General features: G+C 44.1%; 1 protein-coding gene and 1 long non-coding RNA gene across 2 annotated transcripts in view; both read left to right on the top strand.

The window, feature by feature from the left end:
- Positions 1–19,817, top strand: part of LOC310669724 — a 550,125-nt gene that overhangs the window by 485,895 nt on the left and 44,413 nt on the right. The window lies entirely within an intron of this gene.
- SERTM2 (serine rich and transmembrane domain containing 2) lies at positions 9,898–18,522 on the top strand. Its single transcript, XM_083424162.1, has 2 exons — positions 9,898–10,661; positions 17,086–18,522. Exon 2 carries the CDS (start codon positions 17,616–17,618, stop codon positions 17,892–17,894), a length of 279 nt encoding a protein of 92 aa, XP_083280288.1. The 5' UTR covers positions 9,898–10,661; positions 17,086–17,615; the 3' UTR covers positions 17,895–18,522.

Here is a 19,817-nt window from a genome sequence, read left to right as displayed (position 1 = left end):
ATGCTGCCACCTGCTTGGTCAGTCTCCATGCGCTGTGGATGCCTCGCTGCACAGGGACTGACTTCCGCATCGCTGGCACAGCATCCAGGTGGGCAGTGACATTGGTGCAGCTTTGGATTGGCTGCAGGAAGTTCCTGAAGCCAATCCAAAGCCTTGTCGCCCGCGAACTGATGTAAAACCGGCGCAGCCATGGATGGAGAGGCTGGTGGGCAGGCGGTGGGTCTGGGCTGCGTCATGGGCATTGTGACGGGCGTGTCGCGGGGCTTCAGCCAGAGCTTGGTGCACCTGGCACCCGGCTCGATGCTGCTGCTGCTGGTGCGCTCTGTGGCCACGCTGGAGCAACCGGAAAGCAAGCTGCACATCGCCTGCCCAGTGCTCCACGAGCATGGCCTGCTCACTGACCTGGCCTCAGACGACAGGCAGCAGTGCATGGTGCACACCGTCTGTGAGCTCCGTGATTACAGGCCAATGGAGCTGCTGCTGCTCGTCAACAACACTGGTGAGCAAGCGCTGCCGAGACAAGCGCCTGAGCGCGTGCAGAGTGCATTCCTCCTTCAAGTCCGGAGGCATCTGTGGGACTGGTTTGCAGGGTATTTATATTTTTCAAAATATAGTCCAGCCCCCCACAAGGTCTGAGGGACTGTGGACCGGCCCCCTGATGAAAAAGTTTGCTGACCCCTGGGTAACAGCAATATCACATAGTTCCAGACCGTTCTGTCTCGCCTGGCCCAGTCTGTTTTGCTCATAGACACATTCCCCCACTCTTAGTGCTCCAAAGAATGCCACAGAATATACTGCCCTGAAGAGCCTATGCTAAGGTTACCAGATTTTTTTCAATGAATCTGGGGACACTTTTCAACTTCCTACTAAATAGATGTACTTTGTCAGGGGACTGATTTGTAAATCCAGGGACTGCCCCCGGGAAACGGGGATATCTAGTAACCTTAGCCTATACTCAAAGCGGGACCAGCAAATAGCCGGCAGCTTTTTCCAAATCTGCTTTAGAATGTCAAAAGTTATAGGGTGTGCTTGTCAGGAGCTGGGAGGTTAAGTCTATGCACATCCTTCCAAAGCCTTTTTAACCAAGAAACCTGAGCATGGATTGATGGAAAATAAACATTTTGAAAAGAAGGCTGTTCCTGCAGCTTGGACAGTTAAAGTCTTGGCTCCATTTCCTAGAAAAGGTGAGCGGACTTGTTCCATCAACCATGTGACAGCCCTTCAAATATTTGAAGCCGGCTATCATATCACCTCTCAGAACGTTGTATTGTGAAATACAATTTGGGAAGGAGGCAAGAGGTCTTAAGGACCCTCTCAGAACCCTCCTTCCTCCTTCCCAAAGCCCAGCACCTCACTTATCCGGCTTTGGGAAGGCAGTGTGAGAGCTGGGTGCATGACATCAAATGTTGAAGGGCCACTAAAAAAGGCCTCAAGGGCTGCATGTGGCCCTGTCCTGCGCATTGGACCACACGGCCCTACATGCAAGGGTGCTCAGGATTCCCATTACATTTGCATCAGGAGATGCAGACCTTGGTATTTCTGCCTGTTCCAATGCAATGAAGGGGCTTTGTTTTGCTAGGAATGTATCATGCGGTTAAATTTAGTGCTGGTCATGCCACAAAGAAGAGGCAAAGAGAAGCCTTCAGAGCTTTTTTTTTTTTTTTTTAAATTGCCTTGCAATTATGCTGGAAATCACATGAGAAGCAGATGTGGCTGGAGATACGTGAAGGTTGCTCAGAATTAGTACTGAGGGAATATGCAACCCTATCCGGGTTCTGTGGCTGATTTAATTTATGAGGATTCCAGAAAAACTGGTACCTGCTTTTCAAAGGTACTGAATGCTACCGGATGCCACTGGAAGCCACCAGTCTCTGCATTATTCTGTTTCCCTTTTATGAAATGCAAATAACATGCCCACTTTTACAGGAGCACCATCAAACCTTTCTCATTTGTCTTCAGTGTATGTGAGGGTAGTTGAAGTCACCCATTGCAACCACGACAGTGACTGCAGTAATTTCCTTACAAGAGACCCTTTTCTAAAGTTATTGAACTCTAAAGTTATTACAGTGGTACCTCAGGTTAAGAACTTAATTCGTTCTGGAAGTCCATTCTTAACCGGAAACTGTTCTTAACCTGAGGTACCACTTTAGCTAATGGGGTCTCCTGCTGCCGCTGCGCCGCTGCCACATGATTTTTGTTCTCATCCTGAAGCAAAGTTCTTAATCCGAAGTACTATTTCTGGGTTAGCAGAATCTGTAACCTGAAGCATCTGTAACCCGAGGTACCACTGTACAAGAATGCTTCTTCTTTTGGGTGCTTTCTTGATTTCATTATACATCTCAACAGCTGCCTGAGCATTTTGATCAAGGAGATGATAGCAACGTCACCAGTCCTAAATTGCTCTTGAGGTGTAGTATAACAATATAGGAAAAAATAAAACATTTACATATATGAAGATAGTTAAAGCCATTGCATATTTAAAACTCCTTCTCTGCCATCTGCTGCCACTGACTCATCCCCTGTCCCACGGACTCCTCTGCCTCCCCAATTATAAGAAAAAGGGGACCAAAAAGAGGCCATGTGGAGGGGGGGAGCGAGTAAGCAGCAGCAGTGGGGAGGGGGAGAAGGTGGCAGTGGAGGATGAATCGGCACTGGGAGGGCAGAGGAGTCAGGGGTGATGGCGCAGGAAGTGGCGGAGGTCCTCATAGGCCCTGATCTGCTGCCTCTCCTTTCTTTCTCCAACCGCCAAACTGATGCAATTGCTTTAGCTTGCCTTATGGGCAGGCTGGCCCTGGATGCAGGATGAGGAAGAGAATGGAAAGACCTGCCTTTCCAACTATTCAAGATCCAGAAAATAGCACAAGGCTTGCTAGGTCAGGCCACCTCACCCAGCATTCTGTCCTCACAGCGACCAACTAGATGATTGTTTGAGCCCCCACTTTATATTTTGTTTACTCACTGCACCTTTTTCTCAAAGGAGCTCAGTAGTCTGCCCCCCCCCCCACTCCACATTTAATTCCCACAACAAGCCTGTGAGGTAGGTGAGGCTGAGGGGCAGTAACTGGCCCAATGCCACCTATTGGCTTCGTGACTGAGTGGGGATTTGCGACCCTGGTCACCCAGGTCCTGGTCCTAGTGGTATCTGACCACGGCATCACACTGTCTCTCATTTGTGCCACCTTGGATACAAGTCAGAGGGTGGCCTAAACAGAAATGTCAGGTAGATAATGGCAACATGAGAGGTGAAGTAAAGGTCGGGAATGCAGTGAAGGAGCATGATGCTCTCATCACAAAGGTGATAGTAGAATCCACACCTGTTGATTCAGTTTCTGATATGTGAGTCATTTCTTCCACCACCACCTACGAAGGGCCTACAAGGTGTTTTCTGAACATCTGGCAGCTAAGAGGCAGACTTAATATAAAAAACAGACCAGGGGAGAAGCCTTCAAACTTTCTTAAACATGAAAAGGTTTACTTTGAGTCTCTGTAAGGGTTAGAACTACTAGATTTTAAAGGGGTATGGCTCTCAGTTCTGGCATTGAGTCACTAATTGGAAAGCTTTGAGCAGTAAGATACCCCATCTCTAGAACTGCAAACAAAAAACAAAAAGAAACCCCGACAATTAAAGGTTACAGTCGGTATCTCTCAGCCTAAACTACCTCACAGGGCTGTTGCGAGGATGATCCAGCTCTTTGGAAGTAGGAGGGAAAGTAATAAATATCTGTTAGGTATTTTGGAAAGTTCTCTGCCTGTTATACTTAGACATATATTGAGATGTCATAACCAACTTTTTCAAGATGGCTCCTGAGACCTTTATTATTTTCAGAAGACAGTTGGATGCCATTTTGAATCAAAATGGTGGACTGAACCTTTCAAAGGTATACTGATTTTAACCACTGATTTCACAACTTCATTGATTTTTCTTTTTCACAGAATTCCTGAGCAATATTGGGTATGAGGCTGCTAGTACTTAATGAAATCTGGTAGAACAGGATAAAATTCTTTCAAAGCCTTTAAAGGAAAAGTATCATACATAGAATAAACAGATAGAGAAGTATAGATCTAAGTCATCCAGATACAATACTCTGGCACACACTAGTCTGTGTTTTAATGTCATGTTTTTAATGGGGTTTGGATATAAAGGCATATTCAGAATTAAATCATATGCTGTTAGCCAGAAATGACTCAACTGCGGGATAGGGAAGATTACTGTAAGCTTCATTCAGAGTTGACTCAACCCATGACTCCTGGACAATTGGATAGTCAAAGGGCAGTCTGTGTCTGAAATGCTTCTGGCTTAGTTTTCCATCAAGTCTGGGTTGATATATGGGTCATACTGGAGGTCACAGGAAACCCAGTTGGTCTGAAACTAGTCCAGACCTGAAGATTCTGGTTGTTCTTTGCTAAGGCTTGTGGGATTCATTTACATCTAATAATAACAACCAGGAGATGAAAGAATATACAAACTGGGGAAGAAAGAGCACTCCATAAATTCCTGTTAATTAATTTGCCCTGCTTTAACGTCCGTGTGACACTCCAGTGACACTGCCACATGCTGAAAGGCTGAGTTTCAAAAATGCAAAATGCCCACAGATCTCATTGGTGTGTGTTTACTTACTTACTTATATCAAACATTTATATTCTGTAGTTTCTAAGCAGCATACAATGATGTTAGAAAAGGAATGCAGTAAGAAAAGATCACCTAAAACACATGCCAAAATAGACAAGTTTTCATCAAACACCAGAGCTTTAACAGGAAGGGGGCATGTCTCATCTCATCTGGGAGGGAGTTCCACAAAACTGGGTCCACAATGCACAACATACAGCTCCTTTAGCTGAGTTTCCAAGGCATGAGGAACATCTCAGAAGATTCCAGAAGATCTCAGTGATCAGGCAGTGGTATTAGGAACCAGGCAGTCCTTAAGGTTTCCTGTACCCAAGTTGCTAAGGGCACTGAGAGTTCTTAGTGGGGGCCTGTTCCCCTAACAGAACTGCAATTCCCGGAGTTCCCTTGGAAGTGGGATTGATTATGTACCCTCCAACATTGCTTTGATGAAAATAGGGATGTCCTGTTCTCTCATCATTATACACCATTCATCTAACTGGGTTGCCCCAGCCACTCTGGGCGGCTTCCAACATATATAAAAACATTGAACATTAAAAAACTGTCCTATACAGGGCTGTCTTCTAAAGGTTGTATAATATAGTTATTTATCTCCTTGGCTCAGGGGTCATATAACTCCATACACTCCAACATTTCTCCAATCAAAATAGGGGTTTCCTACGGAAAAGTGGGACATTCCGGGATCTAATCAGAAACTGGGATGGCTTCTGTAAATCTGGGACTGTGCCTGGAAAATAGGGACACTTGGAGGGACAGCTGACAGGTCTATGGCTACTGTCTATACCAGGACTCAGAGACCAGTATCCCTCCAGATTTTGTTGGACTCCCATTGGTCCTGCTGGTGAGGGCTTATAAGAGCTGGAGTCCAACAATGCATTGAGGAACACAGGTTCCTTACCCTTGTGTATGCCAGGTTTAGCTTATGCTGTTAAGAACCTTCCTTGGTGACGTGAGGAATATGCGCCAGCTGTCTTTGGGGGCATCTGGGGGTGGTGGTCATCGGCACAAGGAGAGACTGAGAATGCAAGCTGGGCAAAGATAATCAGCTATGTTGTGTCTCTCCCAGCCTCAGCTCTGCCAAATGACGTCTCTTCTTGTTTACAACACAGCACTTGACCTGACGTATTTTACAGCTCTGAAGATGTAAGTGCTTCACAGCCTTGTGATTCTCACTTGAGAGTAAGATTCTCAGAAGCAAAAGAAGCCTCCCAAACAAACATTTGAGGCTCTGCTTTTGTGTGAGATTGTAAAACAAAACCATTGAAAGAGTAGAGCAAGAGAGGCCAAAGACAGATACCTCAGTGAATTGCAGCTATGCTGACTGCTGTATTTGAAGGTGCAGAGTGCGGTGCCTGAGCCCTGCTCAGAAGGTGGGGAAATACATTAACAAAGCATAAAAAACAATTTGCAACAAACAGTGTGAGCATATGTATCTGATTGCAATATTTTGCAATCTCGTCAGCACTCTGCCAGATAAATGAGCGATGCCTGGGTTTCTTTTTTGTAGAACCCAATAAGGTTACAACTGTGACAGTGCAGTCTTTGGGGATACTTTCAGATGCCTATTTATTGCCATGGGATCAGTTAGTGCTCCTCATGCTCAACAGCCTTCTTGTACAAGTGATGGAGGTGATCTCAGGCATGGTGCTAAAGACATCAAGACTGTTAGTGTTACTTCTGGGTGGCAGTATTTGCACAAAAAATCAGATATCACAGGCAGTATTATTCTAACAGATCCAGCACTAGAGCTTTTAATTATTTGATCTCCTGATGACCCTCAGCTAAGCCAACCTGATCTGGTGGTTCTTCTGCTGGCAGCATCACAATTGGAGATAGCCAGTCACTGGAATTTGGCTGGACTTTCTATAAGAGGCTGTCTGGACAAAACATGGCATTGTCCGAAAGAGTAGCTTACCAGAATCATGTGGTTTGAGGAATAACTAAAAAAAGAGAAATTTGATGCAATATTCCGGCCTTTTATTTCTTATAACAAGGATAAGAATCACTTTCTGTAAACTGCTTTGAGTTTATTTGTTTAAAATCAAGCAGTGTATAAATTTTATGAAATGAAATAATTAAATAAAATAAGGACGGACATTTACTACAACCTTCAATGTGTCAGGTTAGACTGTGGAGGGTATATCTAAATAGCCAAAATTCTGCCTAATAAATTTTGCTTATAAGAAGAAGAAGAGTTTGGATTTGATATCCCGCTTTATCAATACCCTAAGGAGTCTCAAAGTGGCTAACAATCTCCTTTCCCTTCCTCCCCCACAACAAACACTCTGTGAGGTGAGTGGGGCTGAGACACTTCAGAGAAGTGTGACTAGCCCAAGATCACCCAGCAGCTGCATGTGGAGGAGCGGGGAATCGAACCAGGTTCACCATATTACATGCCCACCGCTCTGAACCACTACACCACACTGGAACCCATTATATTGGACACACACTCTAAATTCTCTTATATTCTGACTCACTGCATACTTCCTCTGATATTCTGCAATATGAACTTTTGTAGTACCACCTCAAGTGAGGTTATAGACATTGCTTTAATGTACTTTGTCTACATTGTTCTATGTTCATTTTGTTTTCCAAAACTCAATAAAATAATTTACTAAGGAGGACTGTTTGTCTTGGGAGATGTCAACATTCACACCAATGCCATATTGTTTGGAGTAGCTCAGGACAATCATGGGAACATCCCAATATTTCATCAGAGCTGTATATGTAACTTAGCACACTCTGGATTTCATTTTCTCAAGCAGGCAGGGAGAAGGTGGTCTGAGGGTGGGGGACTTTAAACCAGTTCCTGTGTCATGGTCAGATCACCTCCTGGTGAGTCTTACAGTGTCTCATGGTGTGGCTTACAGTTACTCCTTTAAACCACTTTGTGGAAATAAAGGACTGTCCTCCATATGTTAGGACAGGTGGCTACCCTGTTTCTACTTCTATGTCCAGGAAAACACAACTGAAGGCTTCTGGAACTCACAAATCTATCATTGTGGGTAGAAACTGTGGGTTTGCAGCTGAATTAAGGAAAGAAGAATGGTACTTATCTTTCAACAAACTTACTGGCTGTAAGTGGGTGCTGAAGTATTCCTGCTCCTGAATCACCATACAGGTCTGTCAGCAATGGCAACAAAAATTCACCAGGAAAGGCTGATTATATTCAGAGAGAGAGAATATGACAGATGGACACCCAAAAGACCAAACATATCAGCTGGCACGCTTTGTTCCTTGAGGAATCTGTGAGCTCTAAAAAGCCATCCAACCACTGAACTGAATCTGTGAGTGAACAAAAATCATTTCCAAAGGTTGCCTGTTGATGACAGTCAATCTTCTGAAAAATGTCGTAGTTTTAAAAAATGAATAAATTCTGAGGAGTGGTTTATTTTTGCCAACACTGGGAAGCTACAGGATGGCTACCACACTGAATGAGAACCAGTGTTGGGTACTTAGGAGACCATCATTCAAATCCCCACTCAGCCATGAAACTCACCAGCTAACTTGGGGCTCTCTCTCAGCCTAACCTACCTCACAGGGTTGTTGTGAGGGTAAGATGTGGGGGAGGAAGTACCATGCATGCCACCTTGAGCTCCCTGGATAAATGGTGAGATGTAAATGTAATAAATATATGATAAATACTTGTAGAAGCACCTACCATATGAAATATGGATTGCTGACAATTGGGCTGATGATGAAGAGAGATTTTGAATCAGGTGATATGACTAGCTTCCAATGAGCTGCTCTGTTTTTACTGTGGGAAATATATTGCCTACTGTGAACAAGAACTCCCGGATTGGTCTGTTTTTAATGTAAAATGGTCATTATGTGTCACTTTTGTACAGAATGCATTTTCTTCCTTTGTTACCTCAAGTGCATCATTTTTACTTTCTGATTTCTGTGAGATAACTTTTTTCTTTTCTTTTGCATGTTAACAGGAATACCTCAGGCATCATGATACCACCCAAATCTCAACTAGTTCCCAATAAAACGGGGAGCAACGAGTCTCTTACGTAGGACATCACACAGTGCTTCGGTGCGCCTGCTCTCTGCAGGACGTTTGGGCTGAGCCTGTACCAGTCACTTACTTCTGAAAGCAGGTCTGGTCCTACTCTTAGGCAAGATGAGGCACCTACCTCAGGCAATAGATGCTAGAAGTGGCAGCAGCCCCTAACCATTCTTCCTGAGTCCCCTAAGCTACTGCTAGCCTGCTGCGCTCAGTTGTGATGTGGGATATCATTATCACATTTTGCCAGTGTTGAAATAAGATTCTAGTGCCAGTCTGGTTCAATTTTGCACATAGAATAGGAGGGGATACCATGTTGTATTTCATAGGAACAAATGGAGTCAGACTCTTGGTCTGCCTAGCCCTGTATTGTCCATAGTGAATGACAGCAGGGTCTTTCTGCATGCAGAGCAGATGCTCTGGCCTCTGAGCTCTGGCCTTTTATCAAATGCAATCCTTGGATTTTTCATTTCCCATAGAAGAAGAAGAAGAAGAGAAGAAGAGTTTGGATTTGATATCCCGCCTTTCACTCCCTTTAAGGAGTCTCAAAGCGGCTAACAGTCTCCTTTCCCTTCCTCCCCCACAACAAACACTCTGTGAGGTGAGTGGGGCTGAGAGACTTCAGAGAAGTGTGACTGGCCCAAGGTCACCCAGCAGCTGCATGTGGAGGAGCGGGGAAGCGAACCCGGTTCCCCAGATTACGAGTCCACCGCTCTTAACCACTACACCACACTAACCCATCTGCATGTATATGTAATGTCATTTCAGAACATTCAAGGATCATTCCTCCCTTCCTCTCCTTGTCTGTCTCCTGCATCCTCCAACTGATGGTCAGCATCATTGGGCTCCTGCAGAGGGTCCTGCCAGGGTCCGTTGCCAACTCCCAGAGCCACCATGCCCTACTTGTTTCCCCTTCTCTCATGCAGCAAAATACCTTGGGCCAGTCTTTTCTGAACTCCCCTCCCCAAAACCAGGCCAATGGGTTGTGTCCAGATAGGTGTCTACATGTAGTAGGCATTTTTGGTCTGTTAATGTTTCCCCAGGGTGTTTCCTACTGACCCAGTTGCATGCTATAGCAGCGAACTGGGAACCCCAAAGCTGAAAATGGTTCTACACCTGAAAGCAACCAGGATTTCATTCTGTCAAATGTGTCTGCATACAAACAGAAGGGGAGGAAACTTGCAAGTTATATGGCACGAATATCATTGGCTGTGATGTATTGCACTTACTTTATTTTGAAGGTTTCCAAAGCCCTGGGGGTGGGGGTGGAACCCTGAAAAACATCTTGATTTACATGCCTTGTTTGACTATATATTTAAAAAGAATGCTTCCAATCCTACAAAATGTTTTTTTAAAACTTCTTTTTTGTTTTGTTTTTATAAAAGAAATCATAATGAGAGAGTGATCATTGCCTTCAAATCTAAGCCTCTGCTTTGTGGCTGGCTGCCTAGAGGGAAAAGAACCAGCCTGCAGCATGGAAGGAATTAAAAAAGGCTTATAGAAACTTTGCTACTAGTGTTGTTGGCAGCTTTCTTTTTTTTCCACCTCTCTCTCTCCCTACTGATGAAGCATAGCTGCGCTTGGAGAGATACCTTTCCCAGCTTACTGTGTCTGTTGCCTATAGAAGCAAAAGGAGGAGAGTGAGAGCGAGAGAGACGTTTGACAGAGGCTGCTGTGGTTCAGCCGTCCAGAAGATATATGGATCTGTCTCATCCGTGCAGGAAAACCATCAGCAGCACAGTGAGAGCAGGACCATCAACTAGCGTCTAAGGAATTAAGCAGCGCCCCTCTGCCTGTCACAATGCAAAACCCTGGCGTGTAAAGGAGACGAGAGGAAAGTGTACTTTCTCCTTGGAAAGCCTAGTCTTCCAGCTCAAGCGACAAAACAACAGCTGCTCTCTTTTTCTTCCAAAGCACCTGCACCTTAGAGGGGATGCTTCCAGGACACCTTGCAGAAAGCAGTCTAGGGTACACCTACCAAGGAGGTGTCTTGAGGGGTCACTCCTCTGCTCCTGCTTACGATGAAAGGTAATTGGCTGCACTTGTCAAAATCCAACTGTTTTTATCTCTGTGCCAAGGCTTAGTTAGAAGAATGTGCTATTTTATGCATTTGATATGAAAGGAGAAAATAGACTATCTGCCAACAAAAAAAGGAAAGCTAGTACTTCCAATTGATGGTGTGTGTTGTTTTTTTTAAAGCATGCATTGAGGTATCAATTTTCTCAGTGTCTGTGCTTTTTCAGGGGGAAGTAAAGAGATTATGTGTGCTACAAATGAGCTAAGCAAAAGTATTGATTTCAGTAGTCAGATTAAGCCCAGCTTGTTTTGGGAACAGGCGGCCTTCAAAAACACACTAAATGCTACAGCAGCAGAGTGTTTTGACTAACTTTTTCTGCAAGCAGTACCAACTTAATTTCTAGCCCCACAAATATTCACAATAATACTATGCTGTCCACTGTAAAAATCATCCCAATCTGAGGTAACCTAAAATGCTAAAAGTGATCCTTTTAAAAAGATGGTTAATTTGTTTGTGCTTGGTGAAAATAAGACAAGATAGGCTGACTTGTTTGTAACCGCAAGAAAGATGTTTACTGCAGTTGCTTAGCTAACAAGAAGAGTCTTGTTATTCAATCTCTAGAGCTGGGGATAAATAAATTGAATTGTAGAGTTGGAAGGGACTCCAAGGGTACAGCACCCTGCAATGCAGGAATCATATCTCCCCTCTTCACTTGTATGTAGGGGCATTTAGGGGCAATTAGCTCAGGAGCACAGGAAATTGTGATCTTTTTAAAGCTTTTTAGAGTTGTGGACAACCTGCCACCCTCCAGAAGATGTTGAAGGAAGCCTCCAACTCCCTTTAGCCCCAGCCAGTGTGGCCAACATTTGGGGATGATGGGAGTTGGAATCTAGCAACAGCTGGAGGGTTGCAGGTTCTGCATTCTCACTATAGAGTTAGGCATCCAGTGAGTTGCTTAACTGAGGAGTACTTTTGCGGAAGGATCTACAAATCTTCGAATATGGGATAAAGGTGTCATGTTGTAGTAGTATTCATGGTTCTTCCTCTTTTATCCTCACAAGCCCATGAGGTTAATTAAACTGAGAGAAGGTCGCTGGCCCAAGGTTACCCAGTGAGATTCATAACTGAGTGAGGATCTGAACCTGGATCTCTTCCGAGTTCAACACTGGGACTGCTAGAATGTGTGTGTGTTTTATTCACCATAAAATACTTCAAGATCTTCTGGCAGCAAATGGTCTATAAACGGAAACAATAAGTAAATAAATAAATAAATAAATACTCCCATCAGCCCCAGAATGACCAGCATGATGGGTCAAGCATGATGGGACTTGGAGTCCAGCAACACTTGGACTCCTCACTCCTCATGCAAAGTAGGACATTTGGCTATACAGTCCTTGGAAGATCTGGCTCAGGGGGGTCCCAAGGCGAGTGTCTGTGGGTCAAGGCACTTCTGGTTAACAGACTCTGCCTCTGGCTCAGGATTGGTGACAGGGTCACCAATAATAATAATAATAATATTTTTTTTTTATACCCCACCCTTCCTGGTTGAAAAACTGGGCTCAGGGCCCCTAAGAACAAATTTAAAACACTTAATTGTAAAAGCAGCATAAAATACAGTATAAAAACATGAATAACAATAAAATTCAAAATTCAGAAATCAGTTTAGGGGAAATAAGCATTAGATCATCCCCAGGGCTAGCTGGCTGAATTGGTCCTACTTGGGCCAGTGAGGAGGCCAGGGGAGAATTAGCTGTGGGGTCTCAGAGCGGGTAATCTTCATAAAAGGGGAGGGGGAGGAAAGAGAAGGGAAATAAAAGATCAGGCTGAGTTCAAATTAAAAGCCGGGCAGAATAGCTCTGTCTTACAGGCCCGACGGAAGGAGGTTAAATCCTGAAGGGCCCTAGTCTCATGGGACAGAGCATTCCACCAGGTCGGAGCCGTCACTGAAAAGGCCCTGGCCCTGGTGGAGGATCTGACTTCCTTAGGGCCCAGGACCTCTAAACTATGGTTATTCATGGACCTTAAGGTCCTCTGCGGGGCAGACCAGGAGAGGTGGCCCTGTAAATATGAGGGCCCTAAGCCACAAAGGGCTTTAAAGGTCAAGACCAACACCTTGAACCTGATCCTATACTCCACCAGGAGCCAGTGCAACTGGTAAAGCACTGGGTGAATATGCTCCCATGGCAGGGACCACATGAGGAGCCTCGCTGCAGCATTCTGCACCCGCTGGAGTTTCTGGGACAGTTTCAAGGGCAGCCCCGCATAGAGCGAATTACAGTAGGCAAGCCTGGAGGTGACCGCCGCATGGATCACTGTGGCCAGGTCGGGGCGGGAAAGGTAAGGGACCAACTGCTTAATGTGGCAAAGATGGAAAAATGTCGCCTTAGCTCTTGCTGTAACCTGTGCCTCCATGGAAAGGGAGGCGTCAAGGATTACACCCAAACTCTTAACAGATGGATCCAGCACCCTTATGGATTCTGCCCCTGGCCCTTCTGATCTAGTTGATTCCTCTGCAGAAAAGAACATTTGCAGCGTGGGTTTGTCTGTAGCCCTACCATGCTCCCTACAAGAACTTTACTGTTCACAAAAAGAAACTCTATTGTACGCAAAGAAATGGGCTCTTCGGCAAAAGAAAACAAGAAAGCCCTTGTGCAAGGAAGCATGCACAGACTTTTCAGCTGGGTCTATTCATTCAAATCGATTTGACTCCCCCATAATTTATTTGATCTGTATGTGCAAAGCCTCCCCTGTGGCATTCCTTATAATCTTCTACAAGTCAGGAGGTGTTCTGCATGAAGATTCCCTCTTGCCCTCATCACAGAGCATTCCCTGACACAGAAGACAAGGCAGGAAGTCCATGCACACACATAGTTTTGTGAGCAAATCAGGTTCTTCCCTTGCAAGGAACTGAGCAACTACTCTTAAGACTGGAGCATAAAATGAACCACAGGCATCCATGCTAAACTCCCAGCCTCATTGAATTATCTCCACTCCTTAATCTCTTCCATTTATTAGAAGTGCCTTGTAGAGGCTCATTAATTTGGGGCTCTTGTTTCGTAATTGATTATTACACATGAACTTCAGGTTAATAACTTTAGCATAATGCCACCTAATTTTCAGAAGTAACATCTGTGACGCATATTATTTCATTACCAAAAATGGTTTGTTAGGATTTGATGTGAACTCTGCCTTTTACAGCAGAAAGAGCTGCAGAAGACAAGAGAGGTGGCTGTCACCACTGTCATGCCACACACCCTCCTCTGCCAGGGGGTGCTCTGCCACCACCCAAAACTACCCTGTACCACTTCTCACTCTTAACAAGACGTATGGCTCTGAGCTGTGTTTCTTATGGGTAACTCTATAACCTGCTTCCACCCCAAATTATATTTATCCGAATAAGTGGGTGGGGTATAATAATAATAATAATTCCCCTAATGTTGGCAAAGTATGAGGCATGTGGTATTAAGCAATTAATTTATGGAAGAGGAATCATAAACAATGGCTGTACGATTGAGGATTGTACATAAGCACATAGTTTCAATCTGTTTATCTTATTTGTTGCTTTATTTTATATACAACAGTAGCTACTATAATACTGATACTATATTAGATGACTAACGCTGCTTCACATCCGCCACCAACTCTCACACAGTCTACCACCCACCCCCAAATGCAACTCCGCTGTCAACTCAACTCTCAACTCGACTCCAAACCCTCTCAGACTAGTATTCAAACTCCCTTTCAAAACTCCCAACCAATCACTGCTATCAGCATTCCAAACTCATCCCCTCCCTCTCATCTTAGTTCCTCTAATTTCTTTTTTTTTATTCATTGCATTTATATGCCACCTTTTTCTCCAAAGAGCTCAAGGTGGTTCTCCCCCCCCCCCCCATTTAATTCCCACACCAACCCTGTGAGGTAGGTGAGTCTGAGAGGCAGTGGCTGGCCCAAGATCACCCAGTGAGTTTCATGGCTAAGTGGAAATTTGAACCCTGGACCTAGTTTAACCCTTTAACCAGTACATCACACTGGCTCTTACCTATGCTTACCAATGTATTTACCTTACTTACTCTATTGATATATGTGCTTATAATGTACAAGAACACCTGAACCTTGCAATCACATTTAACCTCTCCATATCATGGCAACCCATGTCATGATATTCAATAGGATCCAATTGCTTCCTCCAATAGTAAACTCGGTACCCCTTTGCTAGTAAGGAGAAACAAGAGGGAGACACCAGGATGCTCAAGGGAACCTTGAAGTTTGCAGAAGTACTGAAACAACAACAACAACAACAACAACAACAACAACCACAACCACAACAACCACCTAATGTCAACTAATCATTTTCAGTGGCAGCTAAGGTGTAGAGGACTGTGAATGAGCTGGCTTGAGCCCATCACAGCTGCGGTATGATGGAGAAAGGCATGGCTGGCTGCAACTCTGAAAAGGACTCAAGCACGCTCCTGTTAGGGAGCAATACTGCAAACTTTTGTTGCAGAGCCCGTTTGCTATCTCTACTTAACTTCTGTGTGATTTGTAGTCTGATCACCATATTTAAATGGGTACACTTATTTATGCCATTTTAATGTGCATGTTCTAGACAGTAATTCAATTATCTATGCAAGTCCTTAGATATCTAGTACACTGCTAGATCTCAGAGAGTAGACACAGTATAGTACTCTCTACCTGAGCTGTAGGAGCCACGCCTTGAAGAATGCTTAAGGATGCTGATGGCTGACTCCGTGCATATACAATGTGTTTAACAGTGTGTTAAATAAGGCAAATTGAGTTTTCTCTGGCAGGGCTAGATTAGGTAATTAAGATTGTGCTTTGGATGACTTAACTGTGGTATAGACCAGGAAAATAATCAAAGTACTATTACGTACAGGAGTTCTCATGTATTACTGCCAAGACTCACTCCTGGTTTATGCGCTAAGGAGGGTCACAAGTTCAAACTATAACTTTGTTCTTTGTGTCCCAAGTCTGGGCTTAACCTTCAAGAGCATTTTTAAAACGACGGCAAGGCTGAACTCCTCGGTAGCACATCTTTGCTCCTGCTTCCTACAGACATTCATAAAAACATCTGGAAAAGCTTATACATGTACAGACTGTACATCCATGGGTTCCATCGGTATGACAGTGGCAATAGACCATTTGTATGGAGCCTACACACAGAACAGTTTATATGTGTGATGAATACACATAAGAGTGCAAGAGCAAGGACAATGGGTGTGATCCCATCCCTCCTACATGTGCTCATTTTCAAGTGTGAACTGGAATCTGGCCAGCCAACCTATATCTTTTAATTAGTGCAGTGCAAAAGAAAAAGAGGGGCGCAGGTGGCGCTGTGGGTTAAACCACAGAGCCTAGGACTTGCCGATCAGAAGGTCGGGGGTTCGAATCCCTGTGATGGGGTGAGCTCCCGTTGCTTGGTCCCTGCTCCTGCCAACCTAGCAGTTCGAAAGCATGTCAAAGTGCAAATAGATAAATAGGTACCGCTCCGGCGGGAAGGTAAATGGCGTTTCCGTGCGCTGCTTTGGTTCACCAGAAGCAGCTTAGTCATGCTGGCCACATGACCCGGAAGCTGCACGCCAGCTCCCTCGGCCAATAAAGCAAGATGAGCGCCGCAACCCCAGAGTCGGCCACGACTGGACCTAATGGTCAGGGGTCCTTTACCTTTAAAACAAAAAGTAAACAATAAATCTTGCCCCTGATTTTCCACCAATTAATGGGAGAAGAAATTGCATCCAACGGGGTGGGGGGTGGGGGTGGGAATCAGTAAAATTTTAAGGGACTGGGTATAGGGTTTTGGGTGTGCTTCTGTTATTGCTGAGGCGGCTGAGAGGTGCATGCAAGTGCCATTTATTTGGGTTGTATCTCATGCTAGCCCTATTCAGAGTAGACTACTGAAGTTAATGGAGACTGCTAAATTAAGGACATTAAATTCAGCAGGCCTACTCTGAGAACTTGGTTGGATGCAACCCTTTTATTCTGCAAATCATCCCTCCTTTTGTCTGCGCTAAACAGGCTTTCCTAGGGTGCTCATGCTTCAGTCAAAGCTCATGGGAAAAATACCCTGAGAAAACTCCTCCTAGATATTTTTCTCAGATCAGGAACTGTGGACAGCATGGGAACCTGCAGAGAACTGGATAAATATTTAGCCTTTGGCCACATTGCAGTGATAAGGGAAGCTCAAAACACAAGGCTGAAGGAAGTTCTAAAGGAATTTAAAAATTACTGTGATAATGAAGCAGATAAATTGAAGCCTTATTTACAGAGGAAGAGAACTTATGAGAAACTGCGAGTACAGATTTTGGCAACACAGTAATTTTTCCTTTTATTACCAAGAGATTCTCTACAATCAAAAAGATTATGTGAAAGTTTGCTTAATAATATAGTCTCTCTCTCTGTCTTTTTATATCTTTATAGAAATATCATGTTGGCTACTGGTACTGCTGTCATTTTGGTCATCTGAAGGTGGGAAGTGGAAAAAGACCAGACTCTAGTTCTTCTGAATATAGTCACTGATGTTTGCCTTCTAGTGAAGACAGGAGTCTGCTTCCAAAAGTAACTAAAGCAGACTTTTGCAAGGTAACTCATGGATCTGTGAGCCATTGGGTGACACTGTTGGTAGGAGATCCTTACCCCACAAACTCCATTGAGACGTTTATTCCTTACTGAAGAGAACACAAATATTTTTCAGCCAGGAAGGTTTTTTTAAAAGTAGAAAAAACCCACCACCCAGAGGGAACCTTTGATTGATTCTGCCATTTCCTTAGGCAAAGCCATGTGAGAAGATGACCCTCTGATGAGAACTATTCCTCTATACAAGGCAAAGACTTCAGCCCATCCAATATTGATGCATGAATTACCTCCTAATCTAATCTTTAAGACACTATCAAAGAAGAAGTAAGGAATTCATGAGTGAACAGAGAAAATGGAAAAGGCCTGAGTAAGAAATGACTGAGGTCTATTTCAGATTCCGTGGAAATCTTACTGGTCGTGCCCACCCACCCCCAACCCTGGCTACAGGAGTGGCAAATGCAGATAAATACTCCAACTTGTATATGTATGTAGGGTTGTTTCTGACCCTACTGGCCATCCTACTCATTCTACTTTTCACCATGCTCCTGCGTCTGAAACACGTCATCTCCCCTATTACCACATCTCCAGAGAGCACCGAGAACATCCAGCAGTTTACAGATGTTGAAATGCATGGCAGGATCCCCAGTACTTAGTGGGCTGGAGGCTGGGAAGCAACTGGTTGCAAAAAAAGATTGTCTGCGATGAGAAACCAATTTCATATGGTGGAGCGTGTGGAGTGGAAGTTCTGGACAGCCTTGAGGGATGCACTGGCAGAAGGTTGGCCTGGATGGCCTTTGAGGTCCTTTCCAACTCAGTGATTCTACATAGAATTCAGTTTGCCTTGGAAATGGCAAGACAAGTATCTTAGCTTGACACTAAGAGCTGTAGGCAGCATGTGCTGTGACGTTTGGTTTCAAACAACCTACATATAGACATATGGAGCTGCTTTATAATGAGCTGGTATAATCTGGCCCTGTACTCATCGTTCTGGACTGGTAAGAGCTCTCCAAAACAGCCCAGGTGACTGGTTTTTTTGCAGGAGAAAATAGAGGACTCCTGGACTTAACGATGAATAAAAGCAATAGAAGGAACTAGCACTGTATCAAAACCTGTTTGCCTATTTCTCCCTCTGTGAAAGAGGTTGCAGGTTTATCTGCCTCATTCTCAGGACACTTGAGCACTTCTTCAGAATTCTGGTAGCTGTAGAATTGAGACACCCTTGGGTGGTATGGGAGCATTTCATTCCAATAAACACTTCTCGGTGCTTCTGCAGCCTCCCTAGCTGCCTGTGTTTCTGAAAGAGCACCATGGGAGAAACTACCATATTTTTCGCTCTATAAGATGCGCCAGACCACAAGACGCACCTAGTTTTTGGAGGAGGAAAACAAGAAAAAAAAAAATTCTGAATTTCAGAAGCCAGAACAGCAAGAGGAATCCCTGCACAGTGAAAGCAGCAATCCCTTTTGCTGTTCTGGCTTCTGGGATACCTGCACAGCCTGCATTTGCTCCATAAGAAGCACACACATTTCCCCTTACTTTTTAGGAGGGAAAAAGTGAGTCTTATACAGCAAAAAATACGGTACTTCATGACTTATTTCTGGGTTTAAATTGAAGCATGGGAAACCTAGGAAAACTATTACTGAGTACCTGAGACTGCTGTGCTTACAGATTTTATTTCTAAGAGATATATTTCCTTTTTAACCTTTCCACACTGATTTCTTTAAAAGTACAAAGACTTCACTTTAAAAAAACCAGTTGTCAGGTGCACAGTGGGCAACCTCCTCACCTTCCCACACCTTAAGAAAAGCCCAGCTGATGATGTCATGGCGTTGTCAGGAAGGGCACCCAGGAAGGCTGCAGAGCACAGACTACTGGGGAGATGATTTGTAGAGTGATATAAAGCACACTCACAAACAACTCTAGGCCACCTTGAAGGTAAGTGCAACAAAAACAAAACAAATCTCCCCACAGATTCTTTTTAATGCAATTTCTTGGGAGAAATGCAGGAGAATTTTTCAGTAGAGCATGAGAAGCAATATAAGCATTAACCACAAGATTAAATACTATATAGCTTCATAGCTTTTCTTGGTTATAACCAGAACCAGTGCATAATACAGGAACTAAAGTGTGAGTGATGTATTCTTGAAGGTCATCTTTGCACCCAAAGAGATTCTGTCTCTGCTAACATGAACAGTGGCTTGGTAATTCTGCATGGCTCACCACAGGAAAGCAAGGAAGTCCTAAATCTTTCTCTCTCAAGTGATTTGCAAAATCTAGCGTTCCTGCAATATACACATTCCAGTACAGCATTCTGTTCCAAGACCAGAACAACTCTAAAGAATGAGTTCCTGGTTCACTTAAACTGCAGGAGCCAATCCCCATTGGATAGATTAGTTTGTTCCACTAAAATTAACAGGAACTGCTGTGTATGTGTCCTATGCACTAGGATCTCTGGATTGGCAAAAATAACATTCACACTTTTGGACACTAATTTGCCAATCTATCAATGAGTTGGGCAACCTGCACTGGCTCCAACTGAAAAATAATAATGCTAAAATACACCGTTTCTTTAATCC

Source organism: Podarcis tiliguerta (assembly GCF_965153285.1).
Source record: "Podarcis tiliguerta genome assembly, chromosome: Z".
NCBI lineage: Eukaryota > Metazoa > Chordata > Lepidosauria > Squamata > Lacertidae > Podarcis > Podarcis tiliguerta.
Note: the sequence above shows the minus strand (reverse complement) of the source record. Positions and strands in the feature narration are given on the sequence as shown.